This window comes from Halichoeres trimaculatus, unplaced genomic scaffold, assembly GCF_033239565.1.
Source record: "Halichoeres trimaculatus isolate MK-OKI-2021-1 unplaced genomic scaffold, fHalTri1.1 fHalTri1_scaffold_11, whole genome shotgun sequence".
NCBI classification, from domain to species: Eukaryota; Metazoa; Chordata; class Actinopteri; order Labriformes; family Labridae; genus Halichoeres; species Halichoeres trimaculatus.
The window spans coordinates 16,330,909-16,356,072 of record NW_027437189.1 but is presented as its reverse complement, the minus strand read 5'-3'; the positions used below and the strand labels follow the sequence as shown (position 1 = coordinate 16,356,072).

General features: G+C 39.1%; 1 protein-coding gene across 3 annotated transcripts in view; it reads right to left on the bottom strand.

Annotated features, from left to right (window-relative positions):
- Positions 1-25,164, bottom strand: part of snphb (syntaphilin b) — a 31,337-nt gene that overhangs the window by 5,954 nt on the left and 219 nt on the right. Inside the window, exons 2-6 of one of the 3 annotated variants that reach the window (XM_074681374.1) lie at positions 13,474-13,605; positions 8,655-8,813; positions 2,504-2,683; positions 1,223-1,330; positions 67-216 (exon numbers count right to left, since the gene is read on the bottom strand). In XM_074681374.1, the coding sequence (XP_074537475.1) occupies positions 67-216; positions 1,223-1,330; positions 2,504-2,683; positions 8,655-8,813; positions 13,474-13,523 (647 nt within the window). In that variant the 5' untranslated portion in view covers positions 13,524-13,605. The remainder of the gene's footprint in view (positions 1-66; positions 217-1,222; positions 1,331-2,503; positions 2,684-8,654; positions 8,814-13,473; positions 13,606-25,164) is intronic. The other 2 variants (XM_074681375.1, XM_074681376.1) reach the window with 2 other exon arrangements.

Sequence of the window (25,164 nt, the reverse complement as noted above, 5' to 3'; positions counted from 1 at the left end):
AAAAACCTCAGGAATGCAATGCCTGGCTTGGCTAATATTTATCATCCCTTCTTGTCTTTATCTCACCTGTCTTGCAGGGTGGTGATGGTTTCCTTTAGCTTGGCCCGCAGGTGTCGTATGCACACCTCTTTCTGTTGTAGGGGGGTGAGGTACTGCTCTGGTGGAGGGGGCCGGATACCATGGTTTTCCGTACATGACATATATTTCTTATGACGTCTAGTACAAAAAGAGAACAAGTCTTATTTTGAGCTCTTAGAAACTGGATGCTCTTTGAGATACTGAATGAATGTTGATTTCATGTTTTTAATTTTTTCCTCTTTTCTTACAATGTATGGTTGTCAGTTTATATCAACACTAACTCAGCAACTATAACCATGAAGTCATAAAGTGGTCATTTTAGTGCAATTAGGGTGTTCATTACTTGAACTCCCTAACCCAAAGCCTCTTTTATTTAGGTTCTAATACTCTTGAAAAGCTCCATTTGGAAATCTATTAGTATTCCCTAATACGTAACAGGAGTTATACTGTAAAGAAAGTCGAACTGAACATATAAATGAGAATTCTGATTAGAAATACAAGCCATACTGTTATGACAGATTTATTATTACCGTCCTTTATTACATAAAATATGTTTCAACATTAAATTATATATAATACAATTGCAGAGTATATTTTGATTTAGAATGTTGAAATAGGCTAAGGGCATTATCTTACCTCAAATATAGAAGACACCAGGCCTTTTATCTTTGTATATGAACCACTGATGTGTTATTGCAAGATTTTTTTTTCTGTAACATCCGTTCCACTCAAAGGCATGTTTTTTTTTCTAACTATGTGCTTCTACAATACAAATTTCCTTTTTATTTTTGAGAAACTTTCACCTTTACCAAAGCTGTAAAGAAGAGCTTAAAGATTAAAATGATTACAGATGCCAAGTTAAGTTCTCCCTGCAGTTAATTTCACAGCATAAAAACCAGCTGGCAGAGATGTTGTACCTTTTTTCATAACAGTCTTTGAAGCTGCATTGATTCATTTCATTTATTCCTTTGCAAATAGTCAAAAGGCCAGTTGCTGGATGTAAGGATAAAAATACTAAGAAATATCACCATTATGCAGTTTCTTGCAAACCTGTGAAATGAATATTTCTATAAAGAGAATAATTCTGAGTGAGACAGACTTTTTATCCTTTACTGAAAAGACCAAACATTTTCTGAACCCTTACCCTTTGGTAGGGCTGCAGTCACTGCCTTTACAAGAGCCTGAGTTGCTGCTGCTGCTGAGGGAGGTGTTGCCATAGGGATCCCTGTTGCTGGGAGGGGCTGGTGTCCGCCTAGTTCAAAGTGAAAGGAGACAGGTTAATCTGCACCTGGCCACAACATCAAATCACACATCAGGTAATCAGGTGACCCGGAGTTCTGTGAGCTGCTGAATGAAACCATTACGACACTTAACAAAACTACACACCAGAATACACATGAGTTAACCAAACATTCACCCAGGTGCAGCAACATGCCAGCACAACACAGAAATACACAATGTGCACAGATTGAGGCCAAAGTCACAGTAACTGTGTCTAACAGACAAAGACAATGACGGTGTCGTTGTTTTTTAAAAAGAGTGTGTGCTCTGCCGTAGAGAAAACCAAAAATTTAATAGACATTTCATTACACAACTGTCACAAGCATTCCTATGATACAGAAATTAAAAAGAGGTATAAGTGTGCAGCTTTGCTAAGGATGGATAGTAAAACGTATTAAAACAAAGAAATAAAAAAGGCTTAAACAGTTTGTACAAGAAATTATGCTGTATGCAGGGAAAATAGGTGCTAACAACTCAGGGTGGGAAGCTCAAATTCTTTAACCAAAAATAAAGTGAAGTAGATTATTATTCCAAGGTTGTTGTATGTATAAGTTAGTCCGACCACTGCAAAAATGTAATTGTCTTGCGTTGATCAGCAGCTTTACAGAAAATAGGGAAGCAAAGAAAAACAGCTAACATTAGCATTTAGCCACAACCTGGATAACACTACTCTTTACACAATAAGATAGGAAAGGTGTAATTTCATAGACATTTGTATTTTTGTTCTTGATGTCTAAAGAAAGCTGAGCAGCTACAGCTACTTTCTGTAAAATAAACAAGGCCTCCCAGCCAGCTACAGCTTTAAGTGGTGGAATGCTAATATTAGCTGATGTGTAACCATACCACACACATATGTTCTTTACATTAACTTTTTCACATTTACTTTATTTTCTTTGAAAAAGTTAAACTGGGAAATGAAAGCCAATGCTATGATTCTTCATGTTTAGCAGTTTACATGTTGTGACACGTTAGCTTACACCATCATGATAGCATTTGAGCTTCCCAGAGTTGGCATAGCATCACTGGGTAAACATGGCAAATGGAACGTCATGAAACATTTACAACGGTGCAAATGGTCTCAACATTCCCATGCTTCAGATGATCAACACAGATCAGGAGGACAGAAGAGGAACCCAGAACAGACCGGGAGTTAGGGGTTGAAGGAGAGTTTGTCGAGCGGCTGTGGCGGTCTGGAGACTTGGTGGAAGTGTATCCTTTAGTTGGCGATTTTGTTGCTGCAAAGCCTTTAGTGGGACGCATTGACACCATATAGCCTGTCTCCATGGGGACGTAGTCTAGTTCTATGAACCTGCAGTAGTCAAACCTGACCAGGCAGAGACAAGAAAGCGTTAAATTGCAGAGGACACTACAGAATAGCACCAGAACAATACAATGTGTCTGCTACACATGTATGCACACTGTATTATTAAGGTGAGACAAAGTTGGATGTCATAAAGCATGTCTTAGGATTCACCTGTGTCAGGTAGAGGCTAAATAGCAAGCATTCAACATTCAAAGACCTGAGAGAGACGGCTCACTAAAAGCATCACAAGAGGAAACTGCTCTCTGTGACTTCCTATGTAAAACATCTGCATATGCTTGAGGCGTTTGAACACAGTCTAGCACTTTGCTTCCATTAACACAATTTTCAACACATAAGATGTTCAGCATCTCCAGTGATGGCTCGTCATTTAACAAGGAGTGCCTCTCCATCCAAACCATCTTTGTTCAGATGAACTATAGACAGACGTCAGACAGCCAAATGTAAAATCAACCTCTCACACATCTAATACAAAACACAGGTGTTAACTAACAATACAACATAAATTATGGTATCTTCTATAAGGAAACGTTACATACAACAACTGAAATCTGAGTCTACTGTCAAGATAAAATTTTAGAAGACTCTGTCCTTTCCTCAACTTTTGCTAAGCACTAATACTATCATTCCCAAAAGCCAAACATTAATTAATGTAAGCCTCTGGACACATTTGTAAACACCACCACAGTGACTGTACAGAACCACACGCAGCAAAGCTACCATCCTGCTAAAGAAAACAATGGTTACATACACACAAGGTACAGTTAAACCTGTGATCGCCAGTGGAAAGGTGATCTAAGACATTGCTTATTGATAACAAATTGTGCAATTCAGTGACATTGCATGAAACAGTGCATGTTGAAATGACCTGCTAAATTAACAGGACATCGCTGTTGCCTCATCACCAGCCTCTACCAAGGGAAGAGGAGACAAGCAGGATAAATCTGAGCAGCCAAGGAGGACTTTCACACAGGACATGAGGATATGAGGATTCCAGAGTTGCAGGTACTCTAACAGGTAAATATGGGGGAAAAAAAGATTTCCAATTTCTATTGTTACAAGTGAAATTTCGTGATTCAGAAAGAATAGATGATTAAGTCTAAACCACTGGCAGTACATCATACTGTGTATTCATTGTTCTGCGGGCTAATATAAGGTACTTTTTACTTGTCCTTCAGTTTTTTATAATGTGCATTTAGTAAAAAGATAGGTCATAAATAGCAGGATCTCCTCTTATTAAAGCTATAATAAAATGTTTAGATAGTGTTAAATACTCCACAACAGTTGACACATTGACCCAGTAACATCATGATGTGTAATTTCCTCAAACTGGGAAACCATAGGCTGTATAATAGTTTGACTTAGTCTCTGTGACGTCACCCATCTGTTCTTCATACAATGAAATTAAGCCAATCATTGGCGGGGACCATATTGGAAATGTTGACTCAAGAGGCGGGCTTTGAGCCTCCTTACTTGCAGTTATATGGTGTCAGACCAGTCAGTTATGTGAGCTGCACCTCTGATTGGACCAACTTGTAATTTCAATATCTTCTGACCTGCTGAGTTCGAAAGATATTCACCCCTGTACAGTTCATGCTGATAGTGCAGTTAGCAATTCAGACCTCAGCTGTTTTTTGAGCTGGGCTGCAAATGTGTTTTTCAATGCTGTAAAAGTCTGTTATTTTGACTTTGTGTGTTTTTGGTTTCTGGTCTTCCTGTAGCCAGCCTCAAGTGGACTGTTAACAAACTCCAACTTTTAGCACTTCCACGTAGGCTTTGTTTTCTTAATCTGGATGTTGCCCCCTGCTGGAAACATACAAACATATGTGCAGAAGTTCAACGCGGCCTCAAACATGGTTTTCTTTATTCCTGCAATTAAGCTTCAAATACATGCTTGGAAACTGTTCTTCTTTAGAAACTCTTCTGTCCACTCATAGGTAAGACAGATATTCTGGTTTGCATTATGCTAAGCTATTGGTCATTAATATAGTGGTTTTATTGTGACAGGCATAGAATTAAGTTACAGCAGAATTCATCATATTTGATTTTTAATTCTACACCAAAAGTTATATGTTAATTGAAATACATCTGGAACAGATGCTCCTGTGTATTGTAAATTTCTACCAAATCAGTAGACACTGCTAGTATAATGAGTGGTTTGGAAAACAGTCTGTCTGCCCCATGTTTCAGTGCCAGTTTGTTTTCAAAGTTTGATTCCAGAGTAGTTGTGTTTCTTTAGGTTTTTTAACTTTGTTCTTTTTTGGGGGATCCTTGAGCTCCACCTACTCCCCATGGACTCAATTACCCAAAACTTCTTGTTCTTTTGATTCTGTCTGTATCAAACACATCTGACAGTCTGCCTTTAAGACCTCTTACATTGAGATAATACCGAACTGTTTAACATGCTTGTTAAAAGCAGAGCTCATCTTGCTCAGATATGTGAATACCTTTTTTATGCAAGCCTTTTCTTTTTTGTTTGATAATGACAGCCCAGTTTTTAAATTCTTATTCAGCAGTGACTTTGGGGTATCTTTGTCTAAGTCTCCATTTGTTTTTTGTAGTTATTCTGGAGGTTTTTGTTCCTTGTGTGTCAAAGATGTTGCCGAAACCTTTCATGTCTGTTGTTGCATTGCTGCTGCTTTGGTTTGTGTTTCCCTTGGAGATCTGAAGCTGAATCAGGAACTGTCTTCCTGTATTTTAAGTATGACTGCTTATACGCCAACAACTGCTTTTCGATGAGCTATGCGGAGCAGAATGAAACCCACCAGTCCTCCTGTAATCTTCAGCATTTTGGATCTCACCTTTTTCCTGCACTACCAACCCTGAAAGAGAGACAGTGTTTGTTTGACAAATGTCTTAAGTTTTGAATGCTTCTAAAACCTTTTTTGTGCAACTCCAAGGCTTAAATAAGTCTGTTGAATAAACATGTCCTGTGTGACTCTAGAAGGGAGAAGGCCAGATATTGATGACTGCTCAGTGGCTCCTAAGAGATCAATATATGACAAAGGAGGGAAGTGAACGAAAACAGGCAGAGAGAAGCTGAAGCAGGGAGCCTGGAGAGTGAAGACACAACCATCCAACATCACATCCTTGTTGAGGTGGTTTGTGTCTGGACTGTGAGGCAGTTGGTTGTCTGCTGGATGTAGTTAGTCTGGAGTTACTATTGTTGGTGGAGAAAAAAAGATATTAATCAATGATGTGTGTTTTTTTTCAGGGAAAGACTTCGTTCATTAAGCTAAAATCATTTTTGTTACTGCATCTAAAGCTGTCCAGCAAGTACTTTTGTCTCCTGTTGAAATAAGTTTTTCAGACCAAAACGGAATATTTACGTTAAAAAAGCATCCTTAACACTGAGTTCAATTAAAGTTTGCAATAGGAAAAATGGACTTTCCATTTGAGATAAAAGTTACAAACCCTCTCACAGTATCATTGCAAAGATAAAACTATTTGAAGTTAAATCATATATTTTATTTTGCCTGCCCCTTTCTATGGACAGACCAAAAAAGTATCATGATTAACTCATCCTTAAAACAAATCTAAATGCAAAAACAGTTTAATTTGTCTGCAGTAGGCTGGAAGAAGTCAGATCGCAGCAATCACTTGATGTACTTAAATTGCCTTTGACTATGGAAGAACTGAAATAGAAGACAGATAGTTGGTGTTCATCCAAAAAATATGTTGAACTGAGCCAAGACAATAAGATTTGAGCAAGTGGGTCATCAGCTTACTAGGGGCTCTTGGTGAATTGAACCAGACTCAGTCAAAGCCATGAGCAACTCTAGTTTATGAACCAAGACAAGACTGTGGAAACTGACTCTGCCTCATCTGGACACGGAAATAGTTTTATATTCATATATTGTTTTAAAGTAATCACTACTCATGTTGGTGGATAACTGGGACCTTTAGGTAGTAATTTTTCTCTGTTGAGTGTAACACATAGTGTGCAATTAAAGATACAGTGTTATAGGAACTGTGAGGACTTTATAAATGATTTTGAAAAAATCACATTTCTAGACATATGTGCCCCATCACAATATATATTTCAAAAGAAGATAATCAGCACTAAAATAGGTTATTTTGAAATTCTATTTCTCAGCCTCCCGATTGGGTCGGACAGGATCGATATACAGCACTTAGTCCCCATGACAACGCCACACAGACCGACAAAGTTTAGTAGTGACATCTGTGTTTTTCTCAGCTGAAAACAGATTGGATTGTATTGGATTAATTTTGTAGTCGTAGTGGACACTGGAGCAGGACTATGAAAAAGCAAAGGATAAAAGAGCAGAAGAATGCTGAATGGGAAAGTGATAGAGCACAGGCTAAAACACAGGTTAAACGGTTCGTGATAATGCTCATTCCAACCCTCATGCAGCAGTTATTCTGCAGTGGTCTGTTCAAACTTGAGAGTCTATCAATAAAATGAAGAGTGAGGTTATGTTAGCTCTGCTTGGTGAGGCTGGAGTTGGAAGAAAAGTAAATTTGATCTACATTAATTTGCTTAAAAACAAACACATGCCTTGGTAAGAGTATTATCCTCACAACAGTGGGTGCAAATGCTCATGGGAAAATACAGTCTTTATCCCGGACAAACACTAGCTTTTCCAAATAGTCTTCACAGCACCGTTCATGTGTGTGCATGTGGCTAACTCTAAGTGTGTAATCCTTATAGCCTATGATTTTTTTTAAGAACTATGCTCAGACTAACAAGTAAACGAACACAGATGAGTTTTGTTTGAACGAAAAAAGTCATTAAATTATAATCATTGTATGCAGTGGTGAATTTATCTTCTTTGAAGAGTTTCCTGAGTTTTCTTTTTTCTCACTGTCTTACCAACTCTCTGACTTTGAACTGGTCAAATTCAGCATGCTTCCACAGCACAACTAAGATAAGGGTTTCCTTTGTTGTTTTTCTCTATTTTCCTTTTTTTTCTTTTATAAAAAATATATCAAGAGACTAAGTGGTGATGTAGCCATGATGAAACACTGTTTGCTGTTGTTGGTGCCAACTTTAAAGCTACGTATAGAAACAAAGAGCTCCAGATGGGGTCTCACCATCGTTATATAAAAAAGCAAATTTTTCAACTTAATATAGAAAGGAAGACATTGATATCTTGTTCTGCAAGAAGCTGACCCTAGTTTTCAGTCATGTTTAAGTCTTGTAAAAATGCCAAGAGGTATTTCTTCATTTTCTTCTCTTATTCACTAACCTCATTGACAGCTTTTTACTGTTCTGCAACTGTTCTGTTTTCTAGAGATCACGCAATTCAAGTCAGTTACATGACACATCATCTTAAAGCTTTATGTTGTAACGTTAAAAAAATATTAGCTAAGCTTTGAAATTTTCTTTGTTTTGTTTCCTTTATTTAATTTTTTTCCCCAATACAATAAAAGTCTCATCATTTATCCTTGAAAGCATCCCTAGACTCTATAGCCCTACACCTCTACATAAAAAGTCCACATAATTGATGGTTCATTCACAAAGGAGATGCTCACGGTTTGTTGTGGCTTTTGGCTTACTTGCTTGTTAGCATGTAGTAAGCATATGAGGGGTTAATCATTAAGCAGTTCATGATGGAGCTTTGTTGTTGTTTTTAATCAGCAAGCCAACTTTAGCACACATAGTTTTCTGATATGTTCTCACTCTGGCATGCAAAGGGATGTATCCCACCAGATAGGTAATGTGTTTCTGTCCACATCTGTCTGAAATCACATAGTTTAAAAACCTGCTGAGGGGTTTTGATGGTAAATTTGGTGTGACATCTTATGTGTACAACACATTGATTATGCCAGAAATGGAAGATCAAAAAGGGAAACATCAGTGAGTAAAGTGTGCACAGTTTAGCAAAAAGGTGAAACTGAGAAAAAACATGTTTCAGACAGGTAGCATAAATGTTGCCTGTGTGCGGTTTAGGTGGCCACAGAGCATGCCTGAGCTACAGCTACGGAGCATGCTGACTGAAATGATTCTCACGCAGGGGGCGCGGGCACAGGAATGGCCACAGGCGCCGTGGCCCCTGATGCAGCCGTCCCCGACCCTGACCCCGACGCCGGCTTCGGCACCGGGACGGGCGAGGACGCAAGCATCTGCTGCAAGCGTCGTTTTGGCTGCAGCGCCTTCAGAGGGTTGAATCTGAGAAAAAGACAAGAGAAAGGAAGACACCACAGCTCCATATTTAAGCGCCTGTAGGTCCATGGTACCAACACCAATTATACCTCATCATGACCAACCACAACAGACCAATAAACCTCATTAGCCTGGTCTACCTGCCAGGGCAGTTCAGCAGCTGTAAGAAAAAAAAAAAAACACATTAACACACTCAATAAACTGCGGTCAGGTTTCAGTAAACCTGCAGTTGACCGGTGAGGGAGGAGGCTGACTGCATCAGGTCTATAAGACTGCTCCTCTGTCAATACTTCCCACTCCTCCACCAGGATCATTAGAGGTAATTAAAATACTACAGACACAAACTGGGGTTAGAAGCTAACACAAACAGAGAAAGGCAGAAGAAGAGAGAGGGTTTAGGGTACCATCTTTTAATAAAGAGCTCTTTTATAGTTGGTGACAGGCTGTAAAATGTTCATTTCATCAAAGATTTTTCAAAAGTTTACAAAAAAAAAAACATTTTTTTGGGCTTTTGGGTTACCAGGTTTAAAAAAAAAAAAAAAAATTATCCTTTTCTGGGACTATGGTTCAGCAGTAATTTACTCTGAAAAGATATTTTGCAGTCATTCACCTTCCTTTCCTTTAAACTGAGGTGCAGCATAAAGCAGCTGAAAAATCCATTGCTGCAACATGCTTTTAGTGCAACCTAGTGGGACATGCTTATTGCTTTGGGAACATGACAAATCATCTCATAAATGAATTAAATAAGAGTAGTTAAATGAATAAATTAAATATCATGACCTCCAACAATTACTGTAGTAGATCTCTGCAAAAGAAAAAAAAAGCCTCTCTAATTAGGCGTCAATTTAAATTCACTTAACATTTAAATGCTTTTTGTGTAAGCAGCATTCCAAGAAACCACCTGGAGCCTTTACCATGAATATTTTTGGTACTTAAGTGTCATACATTACACAATTAATAACAGTAACTCCTTTTTTTTCTTGACTCAATCAAATTAGTAACGGAATTATTCCTTCATAAATGTGGTTAGTTACCAGGAAACGTAACTACTGTTTTAATTATTTTTTTAAATGGAAATCCTTTCAATATGAAAAAGAATTTTACCTTAAGCCACTCATCACTACTAATGTGTCTGTGCCCCTTCCTCCCCTGCCAAAGAAGGACAATCACAAATAAATTATATTTTGTTTGCAGTTTTCTGTTCTGTGCCTGGCTGAGCAAGCCAGGTTGGATAACAGCTGTTAGATATCAGTGTAAAATAACGTGGCACATTTCATTGACAATAATCTTGTAAAGATAAATTCCATTAGTAACACTGTTATTTTTAACACTGTTATTCCCAACATTAAAAAATACTAGAGGAAGTACAGTTGTGGCTGAAAGTTTTGAGAAAGGAACAAAGCTCACAAAGTTTCCTGCCTCTGTTCTTATGGTGCCAATTTATATTAACTGTATTTTATGAAAAGTGATCAGATGAACTGCAATTAACTGTTCAGTCATTCCCTGCCATCAAAAATGACCTTTGTAAAAAAAAAAAAAATTGTGCCATTCCCCAAACTTTTGTCCATGAATGTACCACAGAGCATTGAAGCCAAACAAAAGAGGAAAGGGAAATGATTAAACTTGTGAATAAAGGCCTAAATTTAAGGTTATTTTAAAGCAGTCAGCTGCCTGCATTAAGATGCTGAGCATTGGTTATCTTGTAAAGATAAATTCCACAGCTGAGGACAAACAAAAACATGCACAGGCTACCTCAGTGGAGAATCACTGTGGAGCTGTAGAAGATCAGGTATTGAGTTTATTATGAGACTTACACTAAAGCATCTGCTCTCATAATCCTTTCTCTTCAGGATAATTAATGTCTATATCATGATGTTATTCTTTTAAATCATGTCTTTAATTTTATTCTGCTCAACTCAACTTTTCCATTCTGAAAATTACTAACATTTCTTCAATAAAGTTGCCTCATAACAATATAAAAAAGTTCTGCCTTTTAACTGCTTCTTTTTTAAAGTTGCTCTACAGCACATGTCTAGGAGGTCAAAGGTCAACTCGTGCACTGAAGCAGTCACGAAGTGAAAGGGCTAGAGATGAGGCAACACAGAGACTTTTCACAACCTGGTAACCTTAAATCAATTAAAATTCTTCATATTACGCTCCTTATTAAAAGGTGGTGAAAACTCAGGTAAGGCTTTATAAAACATCTGAATCACAGCACAAAGGAAAACATGCCCACCAAGGGTTAAGATAGGAAAGACTTATGCTTTATAAATTTATATAATTAACAACACAGCCTTGACACACACATTGCAACATTGTTGGTGAGATGTTATTAGAGACGTTATTTGAATCAGACAAGCAGCAACAATGTTTAGATACAGAACAGTGAAAGAAAAGCCTGGATAGCAGCTGTTAGGAAAAAAAGTATTAAAAAACACTTTATGGCATCAGAGCTGCTCCTCATGGACTTGTGTTTCTAAAGCTGAGATCTGGGCCTGAATTTATCAAGCATCTCAGAATCACACCTCGGGAAGACTACAAACATTCAACATAAGAGACTCTGGAGACTTTCTCCTGGATTTCTGGAAACAGAAGGACTACAGAGAAAAGACTGATGTTGAAGCTTTACAGAACTTAAGAGTAATGCTTTAAGAGCTTTCTGACTGTTGAGATTTTAGAAAGTAGACAGTAACACAAATGGTGATATTTAAAAATGTAGCCGACCTATTGTAGCAGACCAACTTTTAAACACACTCGTGGTGTCAATAGGTAAAAAAAAGTCAAAGTCAAAAGCTTCTTCTGATCTGCATATGATTTCACAGACCCATTTGAGGATTGTATGTCTTGTAAATCTTTCTCATATTTTTAGATCTGTATATATTGGATATGTGTGCATTTGGTAATCCATTCTCACATTTGTGGATCTGCTCATGCATTTCAAATCATGCAATCGTGGATCAATTAGCACATATTTGTGGATGCACTGTATACGCAGTTGTGATTCTTTGCACATATATGTGGAGTATTTTATGCAGTTAAATATAATTTTGCTACAATAACAGCACCACATTTATTCTTGGATTTCTTGTAGCTTACTGTATTTCTCACGAGGAACATCCTCTTTTTTACCTGTTGAGTACTTTTTTTGAACACTTCTTCCTATCTTTTGTATTCTTACAAGAAATGTGGCAACTAGGGCTCTTGTTGGCCGAGAAGTTTTAAGTGCTTGCCCCGTGTACAGAGGCCTCAGTACAGCCCACAATCTCTGCTCCACATGAATTTTCTGCCTCTCTTCAGCTGTCCTGTCTAACGAAGACAAAACTACCACTTAAAATGACTTGGACAACAAAAAAGAAGGTAATCTACTCCTTAAAGAAACCTCATCTGTCTTTACAATATAATATTTGGGAAAATAACTGTTTTATAGAAGACATTGCTCTATTAAAGTGTGATTTATAATTATCGTCAAGCAGTTATAACAGATTCAGATTATAACAAATGCATTTCAATAACATGGTTCCAATGTATGGTACCTGGCAATAGGTATCGGTACTTAAAAGTATCAATTTTCTGCATTTTTGTGTGTTTATATGGTAATACATATTCATTTCTTTGATAATAAAATCTCAAAGTTGTTCAATTTAATGTATTTATTTCTTAATCTATAAACTTGCACTGCTTTGTTCATGTCCAAAATCACCTACTCTTTCACTTCCTCATAGCCATAAGGATACGTTCAGATATTGAAACATGGAACCGTTTGGTTGTATGTGAAAGTACTAAAGACGGAATGCAGTCAGTACCTCTAAAAGTATCTAATTCGGTAGCCATCCCTACTGATTCATTGCAATAATTTCCCTGCTACAGAAAGTTTCATAGCATGCATGTGGTTCTTTTCACACTCTGCACAAGGTGTATCAGAAATATTACAGTTGTATGACTTTTCTTGACTTGAGAGTAGGGCTGAACAATTAATCGATTTTAAAGCGACATCGCAATGTAATAGAATGCAATTTCCAAATTGCAAAGGCTGCAATTAAAAAAAAAAAGTTTCATGTACACAGACCTGGAGGGAATATAGTAACAAAAAAACCCTGTTAGCTACAAAGATCCATCCAGTGGATCGTAGAGCCATACCCCTTGGTCACTTTATTCTGTATGGTTTGTTACTCTTACTGACAACTGGAGGTCAGTAAATTTTCACAGTGTTCCTTTTTCTTTTTCAATTAAGAAATGCAAAAAAGACTTGTTTAAATGCTAGCAGTATGTTTTGTTGGTTAGTCATACAATAAAATGACTTAAAACTTGTGAAGATAAACGTCCCCCCCAAATAAACGTATGCTAAATCGCAATCGCAGTATTGGTCTAAAAAAAACGCAACTAGATTATTTTCCAAAGTTGTTCAGCCCTACTTCAGAGGGCTATTACTCTTGTTGTAAATTGAAATTAAAGGCACCAACAAGTTGCACTCCTCTCAGAGATCCTGCACATTAAGTGTGGAGATGCCTGCTAAATACAGGCCCTGCTCTCCACACCCTGCAATATGTATAACAGATTTTCTTATCCTGCTGCAGTCGCTGTCTCACTTTGCACTCAAACCTCATTTTCAGATGTGAATACTGACACACACAAAAAAACAGGTAACACAGCCACTTTGTCTACCTACCGGCGAGAGCCCAACCCAGTCCTCCTATTGGCTGGTGCAGGGGCAGACATGGGGCCACAAAGCCTCTTGCTGAGCCTCAAGCTTCTCCTGTCCTCAGATTGTCCCTGTGTCCTTCAGCTCAACACTGAGAGCCTGCAGGAAGTAACACAGACGAGACCTGTGAGTGACCACGAATCCAAATCACAAGAATGAAAAGACAACAGTGGTGACAGTCTGAGAAACAAACAAAAAGAGGGGTTAATTAAGGTCACACACACACACACACACACACACACACACACACACACACACACACACACACACACACACACACACACACACACACACACACACACACACACACACACACACACACACACACACACACAAGATGTGCTCTGCTGACTGACAGTGTTTGGCTCTCGATGCCTCAGCACTCAGCATGGTGCCGCAGAATCAAGCTGACACTTAACTGGCAAAGACTGAACATCAAGTTTCAGCAGCCAATCAGAGCCTCTCCATTAAGGAGAACGAACCAATCATCACTCATCTGTCTCATCTAAAGCCAAGTCACAGAAAGAGAGAGCTGACATTCGCATCCGCATACTTCTATAAGGGCAGACATCAGTGTGTTCTGCAGAGTGTGTGTGTTTCTCCGCATGTGTGAGATCTCCCATGAGCCTCCTGGAGTACTCCCTCTCACATGCACGAGGCTTTGGATGCAGTGAGATGAGGACAGAGTGTCTCATGAACATTTAATAATCACCCCTGTCAGTGACCTCAGAACGGTGGAAAGAAAGGATGAGTTGATTCAGGGGAAAGAGGAGGATTATTTGCATCAATAACTCATTTGACACAGCTTTATGAGCTCTGTGGAGAGGTCAGTGTGCGTGTGTATGAATGCGTGGCTCTGGCTTAAGGTCACCTTCCTGCATGCTGTGCTGTACCTCTGCCAAACACGACTGACTCAAAAAATCTGTCCTCTCTCCCAGGGATGGATGAATTAGCAGACATGGAGTCTCATTTCTTTCCTTTTACTGCCTCTCTTAAATATCAGGTTATTCAAGCAGCTAGTAAATACTATGATGCTTACTCCTGCGTTACTTTTCTGAATCAGTTTCTAAATTCTAATTTGTTCTTTTTGCATCATTTCTTTGCTCTTGTTCATTCATGATTTTGCAACATCACTTCTTTTGGGGGGTTTCAAAAGTCTGGCCAGATGGCAACTGTGTCTTTGCGTGTGTGAGGGTATGTTTACAACCTCACACACGTTAAGTCATAGTCACAGTCCTTGACCCTCAAGGGACACTCCATCAATCAGAGGGAGTACTGCTCAACCTATGAAAGAGATGTGTTTCACAAATACACAGTTTTCTGCAGAGACGTTCACTGACCAGGAAACATTTCAGTAAGATTCCATTTAACTGGAGGATATTTTTGGTGTTACTTAGGGAATACACAAAATTTAGAATTTGTGGCGTTAGCTAGCAGTATAAGCACGCTGACTCAGCACAACTGAAACTCCACTTATTAAAACATGAACATAAGCATAGAGGGATAGAGCGTGTGGAGAAGTTATAACACACAAGAACTTTAACACAGTACGGTCTTTGGCAATATAGTGCCAAGTGGTTAGGTAGTGCACCCCATAAGGTAAGTCCTCAAGTGATCAGCCTGAGTCCAGTTCCGGTCCATAGTACCTTTCCTGTTTCTTGTTCTACCCTCTGAAAAAAAAGGTATGAAAAGCACCAAAAAATAACTGTAAAGAAGTATATTTCAGCATTTTTATTATTCACTCACTCTACACCATCAGTGAATAACTGCCTGACGAAATTGCAGGCAAGCTAGGCCAGTGGTTCCCTAAAGCCCTGCTGCAACCAAGTGGTTCAGATTGGTTTCAGCTCAGTACGCAACTTGGGGCACTTCCTATGACAAAACCCGGGAAAGATCCCCAAATGACTGACCTATACTGTCCCACAACATATAACTTTGCTATTTTGAATTTGTGAAGATACATTTCTTTTTTTTTTGGAAAATGGGATCATGAAACAGCATTCCATGGTCAACCACGAAGGTGTGGACGTGGTTCACTGTGTTATACTGCTACAGCGTCACGCTGTAACATATGCTGACACCACTATCGGCATCAGGCTTACACACCATCTATCAAGAAGGGCATGGTTGGCTATGGAAACCCAAACAGGATCAGGCTTTACTGATCCAACCCATACCAAACTGTTCTGAACCATACCACACTGCCTGGTGGAAACAGGGCTATAGTCGGGGTCAGGACCATAAGGAGGGGTTGCGAAACACTTATAGGACCCTCCAGGTGACTAAACCAGAATAAGGATGGTATCTGTGGCAAGATGGAGACTAATTTTCCACAGCTTAGCTAAATCAGGTTTCTTTTTTGTTGGGTTTGTTTTTTGTTTTTAATCTGGCCTAGGGGTGCATTCCCATGACAGGAGGCAGCAGGTCTTAAATAACAATGTTTTGGGTTTCACAGGCTGAAAAGTTTGGGAATCCCTGAGCTAGGCCACAGCCTTCTGCAGACTGAGCTGTATTTTGAAACAAAGCACTGATCTCAGTACTTTCCTGTGATGTAATTAATGTGATCAATTATTTGATGTAAGATACATTTTCTAAAGAATGAGGATTTTCCATTTTAACCCATCTATCACTGCCTGTTTTCTAATGCATTTTATTTAATTTTCTTCCACCTTTCATGCATCTCATTCCTTTCTCCCCTTTTATCCCTTTCGTGTTGGCTTCTGATTCAATAACATCAGCCCTTAATCTTCTCCTTGCTTCAGGCACAAACTCATGTGCACACAAACACAGACCACACAATGCCTGGCAGCAGTGGTTACCATCTGGAGTTTAGTAGTACATTGATAATGAATTTCTCTGCTAGTACTGATTTTATTAGTTATATTTCTTGGGTTTGAGTAATGTCTTGCTCTTTTTTGACTATATCCCTCTGTGTATGATCACCGTATTGCACTGTGCTGTAAAACCTGACAGAATAATACCTCTCAGTTTGGATTAACTGTATCATTTTTATTGCATGACTAAAAAAATAATCTCTTTGATTTTGCTTCCATCTATTGTGTAACGCTGTGTAATCAAATATTGCTTATGTTTCCCAGAACTGGAAAGACAGCGTTTAAGTCACATGTAGCAGGCAGCATCTTCTCCACCTCTACCCACGTCACTACAGATCAAACCACATGACGGCACATCATGCAGGATTTATGAAGCTAGGCCTGTTATGTAACACTTCCACCAGCCGTACACATCCCAAGTGATGTCATCACCAAGCAGCTCCTGTGCTGACGGAACAGAAGCACAGAGCAGGTAGAGCGAGTAGGTAAGGAGTGAGAAAGAGGGTTTAAGGGAGTGAAGTAGGGGTGGATGAAGAGGAGAGAGTGCCAATGAGATGAAAAAGAGGAGGCGGTGCACCAATTTTTGAAAGTGTAATAACCGGACACACACAAAGCTCAGAAAGGATATAACCACAGGCATACACGTGCACACTCACTGTTCATTCCCCTGAGTCTGCAGCAAAGGAAACACTGCAGTGTGTCCAATGAAAGACAGTCTGTCCTTGCCATTTACAACGATATGACCTTTAATTATCCTTGTTTATCAAAGCAATGTTGTGCACTTTTTGAATGAAAGATAAAGACACAAAGGAGACAGAAGGCTGCAGCCAAAAAGAAAACACGGCTTGCACCCCAAAGATCAACACAGGGAGGGGGAACTTTGTGTGAGTGTGTGTTGGAAAGCGTGACTCACACCAGCAACACTCCAGAGTCCTAGTGAGCACCATTCCCATATGAGAAACAGACAAATGCGAGCAAACACAGGTTTATAGACTGTTCGACAGGAGCCAGTGCTGACTGAGTCACTGCTGTTAATCCAGAAAGCCATTCAACCCTGAGGATGTATGTAGGCCTGCTTGTGTTTGTGTACTCAGTGTTGCTCAGCCAAAGCGCCTCTGGGGCTTTTCTTTGACATAGTGCCTGTCTGGTGTTTGGACAAAGATCAGAAAGAGCTGCTGAATCATAGATCACTTTATTTATTTAACCTGCAGTAGCTCTCTCTCCTTTGTCCGTTTCCTGTAATTTTTTCGTCTCTTTTTCATTATCTTTGATTTTGGAGTGGATCATTACTTTGTATGGTTCATTTGTTGGTCATGGACACCAAACTTTTTGTGGCTTCAGCGATATTTTTACTACTTTTTCTCGTGTGTTTGTCTGGAGATCCTACATTTTACCATGGCTGCATTGTTAACATGTGAACTCAGCTGTTTGCAGCCTGTAGCATGTCAATGCTAACTGGTGTAAGGCCTGATGTCTTCCTACAAGGTGAGGAGAAGGAGGTGAAGAAGAAGTGCTGGTTCTCACGCGTAAGCTAAGAAATGACAGCATGGACCTGTCCTTCCATCCATCGTTATTGGGAAAGTAAGATCTATCTCCAGTAAGATGGACAAGCTAGCTGTGCTAACCCAGCGACAGAGGGAATACCAGAGGGCAGAGTAGCATCATGCTAGTCGCAGACATGGCTAACGGAGCTAACATCAGACACCAACACCACATTGGAAGAGCTTCACCTGCTGTGAGCAGACAGGATCCAGGAGACAGAGATGGAGCATGACTGAAGAAGCTCAGTCCTGGACCCTGTGGAGGTGGAGGCTGGCTGAACTGGAGAATGATGGACAAGCTGTCATCATCTATTTTCTTATGGACCTTTTTGCACTTTTTATACACTTTCTTACTTTTGTTTTCTTGACTGCTGCTGTGACTTCAATGTTGCTGTATTTGTTACAATGACACTAAAGTTCTATTCTATTCTATCCTATTCTACTCTACTCTATAAACCGAGTAGGGTGAACAGTATTCTTAGTTAAAGTTTCTACAAAGTATTTTAGGGATATCATGTTAAAGGTTTGATGTATCGACTTTGACATCGTCTTGTCTTGATTGAAATCTACTCTTAATGGAAACATGACAGTACACTTCAACCACTCCCTTTCAGTCTGGAACAACCTAACCACTTGTTTGATTTCATGATCCTGTGTTTATATCTGGGTGTGTCTGTTAGTACAGAGAAACGTGCAGACACTGGGCAGTCTATGTACCAGGGAATCAGATTTCAAGCTCATGCATCAGTAACATGATATAATGGAGGCCCAGTCATACAATTTCTGTTATGAACTGAAAGTAAGCCAGTTTTTTCTGCAGTTAGAATACTTTCAGTAAGTCTGCTCACTTCATTCAAGTGCTGCAGTGATATTTCTCAAAGAAAAAAAAAAAAAAAAAAGCTTTGTTTGTCTTTGATTAATTGCTATGGCCTTGGGCAGCGCTTAAATCAGAATGGAGCAAAGTTGATCTTTACAAAGAGGGTTTGGAGGGGAATCAGGTTTTTCAAATTCTTTTTCTATAAAACACATGCAACGGGAGCCTTTCAGAGCAGAGCTCTTACTGATGAAGAAAGAGAAACATAATTCAGCCATCTTGTTTAAGCACTGGCACAAAGTTCATCCCCCAACAATATTTTATTGGCAGAAAATAAAAAGTTGAATAGTTTTAGTTTTAGTAGTACCTTTATCCACACATATTGACTTTACAACAGCATGAATGGCCAGTCTCAACCTTATCTGATTTATTGTGCTTGTGACTGTTTTTGGAGCCAAGGTATGGGCAGAAGCAATCTGACTGGTGGAACTGCATGATTGATGTCAACATCCTTTCCCTAAACAAAACTAATCAGAAAAAAGAGCTTTTATGTTTGTATGATTCATAGCAAAACATATTTTTTTGTGTGGACATGACCTGTCATGGTAAGAATCAGCTCCTGCAGTTATTCCTCTACTTTCCTTAGCTGTTGGAAAACTGCTGCAGGAGCATTTGTAATATGAACACATGCACATACATCAGCACGATAAAAAATAAACTATAAAGAAAAAAAAAGGCATGTTGAGAAAAATTTGCTTCATGTTTTTTTTTAAATTTTGAAGTCTGACCCATGTTCCATTTGTCACAATGGGGAAGGTGAGCTTTGTGACTTATTCTGCAGCCAGTCACCAGTAGGAGCCTATAAAAGTTTTGACTTCACTTTGGTGGATCTGTTGTACTGTCCATGTTGTTTTTATAATCTATGACTTTACACTTGTTGAATGTTTTAAAGCCTCACCCAATTTAACATTCTACTGAAAAAAGGCTTCAGTTGAAACATTTTTGATTTCTCTCCACCAAGGTAAGTTTGCCACGCTTGAATGGGCTCATTATTATCCCTTAAGACTGTTGAGCAAAAGTTCCTGCAACTGCCTCTGCATACAGAATAGAGGGACTGAGTGAGGTAATCCTTCTCTAAAAGTCGCAGTTGATGTACAGGAGCTAAGCCTTAAAGGTGAACAAGCCTTCAAGTGATCAGATTCAGGTTTTACTGAAGTTGTATGATTTGGTTTTGTTGTCACTTTCCTATTTTTGCTGTAGCCCATGCAGTGGATGAAAGGGAGGAGTCTGATCTGGCACTGTGTGTTCATAGTACTTAATAACCCAGAGCTGCCAGATGGAGCTGGCTGCTAGTATCTGGGCAACAGTTGCCTGCTCTGTCACAACATTTCAGTGACCATCATTATGGATTTTACTGAAATGGGAAGGCTTTAATCTTCCTCTGATTAAGTCAATCACCCCAGGAACAGGTGACATGCAGATAGCACTGTTCTGAATGTTGGCAGGTTGGTTTGGTTGATAAGTGCCCTTCAAATCCATCCCAAAAGGTGTCATTGTTGTGTTTTCTTTGCGTATATGTTGCATAATAAGAAAAGCAATGCATGCTGGTATTTTTAGTCACTGAAGGCTCTCTGAGCTGTCAAACATCCATCTCTCTGTAAGTTGTGGCCAAAACCTCAGAGTGGCTACACTCCAGATAAAAACATCACAACACAATTATCGACCACACTTTCCTTCGTCCCTCCATTTGTTCAGGGAAATGCTTGGAGTCTAACATTTAAAAATAATTAAACAACATTAGTTTTGCTGAAAGAGAGTCAATCATATAGATTCATCACATCTCTGCTCACTAAACACATGCTTTAAATAACACTTTGGTTTTCACAGAGTGTACAGATCAGGCTGGTCCTGCAGAGTCACCACCGTGCTGCAGCAGATGCTGACAGGCTAGGCTAGGATCCAGAGGCTCACTGCAAAAAAAAAAAAAAAAAAAAAAAAAAAGCTACATCGCAGTTCCTGCTGGACCTTAAATTAACTCAATACAAAGGGAAAACGGAAATGAGGAGGAAGGGGGATCTGACACAGCAATTTTCACAAATCTTTAAAAAGACTGTCTTATGATAAGCCATCATTTCCTCTTAATAACACCCATTTACAGCTTAGCAAAGGACTTCTTTTGAACTTTCTTGCACTATAATCTGATCATGACCTAATGTCAGTTCACTTTTTGATTTTAACATGATTTAGCCACATGTTCAGAGAAAAATCTAGGAGCTGAAATTTCTCTAATGACTTTTTGTTCTGCCGTCTTAACTGAGATGACTGGCAACCTTAATCAGGTCAAAAGCTCTAAATATATATTTTCCTCCACGGGTTTGTCGTTAGCGGGCCGAGCGGTACAAAGTGAAAGCGTGCCAGAGTGCTGCAGTCTGAGTGATCTTGCTAATAGTCTGTGAGAACTATTCTTCTAAGAGGCAAGACAAGAAGAGAGCATTGACACAAGCAGGAAATCAATACCCACAATCACGCTAACACCATGTGGGTGGAGACTGAAGACTGCCCACATTAATCTCTTCCTCTTTCTCTTCATACAGCAGGATTTACTCAGGATGATGATGCAAAGACAGACAATGACAGCAGTCTTTCATATATTCATCTTTATATGAAGTAAATCCTTGTGGTGGTTCAAACATCAGGGGCACTGACACAAAGATTCAAAATATGATTCAGCTAACTGTTTTTTTTTTTTTTTTTTAAAGTAGTTTTGCAGCTTTAAAATCTAACTCCCAACACAGACATTCTGCATCAATGAATCTGGGTATTGTACACAATGTACCACCAGCCCCTTTGCCAAATCAGTTTTACTGCCTGGGTAAACTGACATGTAAGTACAACAGGTTAGTTTGTCAGTGATGGTGTCATTTTTGCAGTTTCACTGATTTGTGCTCTTTCCTGCTCCCCTCAGATGCTTGTAGATATTTACTTACATATGTTGCAGTGACATTTACACAAACACAAACAATATGTTTTATTTTCCATGCAAGAAAAAAAAAAGCAAAATGCCTTTCATTCCAATTCCAATTCATTCCAATTGCATTTCTAAAGATGTGTCTGATTGGGATGGCTCTAGCTGATCATGCTTCAGGCTTTGGTGTTAATCAGAGTATGATTTTGTAATTCCATGTGACACACCAGACGATGTGAGACCCAGAGTGACAGCAGTGCATGAAAGAGGCTGAACAGAGTCCATGCTGCTACAGAAGCTTCACTGCAGACTTTTTCAGTGTGACTGAGGAGCTCTGCAGTGTGAATAGACAGCATACTTGATCAGAGAAGAAAATGAAGTATAGCTATTTCTGACGCTTGAACACACATTTATTCATCTCCACAGAAATCCCAGACAGACAGGCTGGAGATGGTGGTACACAAAAGTTGAAATAAGTCAAAGAGTTGGTCACTTATGTTTGATTTAAAACACTGACTCATGATCTGACTCACACACTGGTGTTGAGCCACAAGTGACAGTGTACAAAGCTACTTCTGCTGATTGTGTGAAAATGAAACTTACTGATTAGTTCGTAGTGGAGAGTGATTTGTATTTCAGTGCTGTGTTTACAGTTAAAATTCAAGTTGACATGCAACCCTAAACAAGTGAATTACAATAAAAAAATTAAAAAGGATTTGTTTCTATCCCACAAATCATGAAGTCTATCTGTAATTTCAAGGAAAGGGGTCTATGATACAGGATAACTGCTCAGTGCTCACTATTCTTCAGTGTCGACAATAAAGGATATGTAAACTTGTTACTTTCTTCTGTCACAGCTACACAGCTTCAGTAACACCATCTCAAATTAATGTAAAGTGCTAACAGCTAGATTAAAAGCGACATGTTTCCCCTGCTCAAACAGGCTTAAACCCTTCTGACAGAAACGCTGTTCCCTGCAAAAGCAGCTGGTGTGATCAGCACAACTGCAGTACAGATGAGAATTGGAGAAAAAGCATCCTTTAGTTAACAGGATTCTCTCACAGACAACCGAAACAAACAGATACATGCCCACAGTCGTGTAAAACCAGAGACACACTGATGGTTACGCTCCAAAGTAGTGGAAGCATAGATGTGATGGTGATATTGGGTATCGATCTGATAATAACACAAATAGCTGGATCAGGTATCAAGACAAAGTGGTCAGCACTTGTCTTATTTTAGAAACAGCCAACTACTTCCTGGTCGGAAATAAAATAAGGCTTATATGCATGGAGCCGTCATGACAACTAGAGGCACAAAACAAACACTTAGATACTACTTAACATTTGTGTCCCTACATAAAAACAGCACCCTGGGATTACTTGCTAACAGGTATATCATTCATTTTCTTTCGGTCTGCACCATTTCACTAAGATGTGACTTTTGTTTTCTGTAAGACATCCAAACACTCAAATAGGAATAGACTATAACATTTTACTGTATAAGCAAATCAATTCAGACAAATTGAGAAGCCTCTATTTTTTCACAACAAGGGATGTGAGATGAATATTTGACTGTACAGGGTTTAAATAACAAATGCAAAGCTATCAATTTGATAAACCTTGATCTTCATCAGATTTATTTTTCTGCGGAAACATTTAAAAACAATATTTATTTTATTTATCAAGATGAGTTGTGCTGCAGTTATCTTTGGGTGGGATGTGTGCACCTGCACAGTAACAGCATGAAGGGAATGGTTAGGAAGCTTTACTCATCACCTTTGACTGACTGATAAAAAATATTAAGGCCAATAATTTATTGTTCAAAGTATTTGTTTAGGCTTTGTAAGACTAAAATTGAGTTACAAACTCGAAAATCTATGAGAAATCAATCTAAAAAAAGAGTTTTCAAAGTCATTGATTTTTGAAAAAAAAAAAAAAAATCAGGATTTTACAGACTGAAATCTGTGAGAAATCAAGCTTGAAATGTTTGAGTTTAATAAGTCATGAATTCATGAGAAAACTTTGAATTTATAGATCATTAACAAGCTACCCTTAGCCCATTTCATGGACCCACTGGAAAGCTAAACCAGATTGTACTTGGACTCTCAATAAGGAGATACCATTGATTCTAACCCAGAAGGCAAGGATATAGAGTGATATATCAGGCTATTTGAATGTGGTAAAACAATATACAATCTACAACTTTATGTACTCATAAATTTGCGATTTTATCAACTTGAAAATGTTCTTTATTGAAAATTCAGAATTGTTTTTCCTTTCAGTGGCCCTGATATGCCATTGTAGCATTGGCATTAAAACATGAAGTGAAATGAAATATCACATTCATAACTGTTTCAATAACAGCATATTCACGTTATTGTAAAGAGAAGCTGCCATCTTGCATCGCCATGTGTCTACGGTGTCACAGAAGGTACAAACTTCTAACATTTGTGTTTTAGTATTTAGTAAGTGGCCATGCAGAATTCATACACAATGCTAAAAAATATTTTGGAGGATGTTTTTGATGCTAAAATTTGACAAGTGAAGGATCGTTCTTATCATACATCTTCGTAGCTTCTTGTCCTTGAAGGCCACTGTCACTTCCCCTGCAGACGGGGTTAGCAAAGGAGGGTTTCAATCTAGACTACTGACCATATCACTGAACACACAAGGTACCTTTAATACCTTTAAGTTTAATAAATGACTAAAAATGTAAGAATTTGCATTCCATGGCTTTTACACATATGTAGTGGTCATTGCAGTATGCAGATTGTTACACGCCTGGGTGCACCTTGTCTGTTTTAGCTCACTCTGCAGTTAAATGTGGCACAGAAAGAAGTGGACAGAAAGAGACTGGCATCCCTGCTGATGTAAGGTTATTTGGGTACATTGGGTTCTGGAGGTGTGGTTACAGATAATGGAGAGCTCAGCATGCAGAGAGTGTGTGGCTTGTGGTGGAGGTGGTGCCCGATACTGGATGTTTTCATTGGGCCCAAAACCCCTGGTGGCGCCACTGGATGCAAGGTCATACTGCAGCGCCAGGCAACCTGTCACGACTGGTGTCACTGAGTTTGGGTCTGTAACAGAGTGTACTTTTCTCCATGCTTGAAATTATTTGAGTATCTTCCTGTTATGACGCTGGTACCAATCAGCAACAAATATCTGACGCACAATAGCCCCAAGGGGTGAAACGCTTAAATATCGGCGCACACGATGACACGGCGTATAAACATCTGCCGGTGCGCACTGCGCAGCATCCCTCCATCAGCTGCACCAAAATAAACACACACAGCTTCAGATTTAGCTTTAGCACGAGCCTGCAGAACACAGATGGCTCTAAATAACCTACAAGCTCCACACATTTCCTGCACGGCTCCTCCATTCATGTATTATTTGTATTCCTTGATGCACACAACAATCTCTCCACTCCAAAACGCGCATCCTCTGCAAAATGACAGCCCTGCCGCGGCCAATGACACTGACGCTTTCAATGACAAGACCA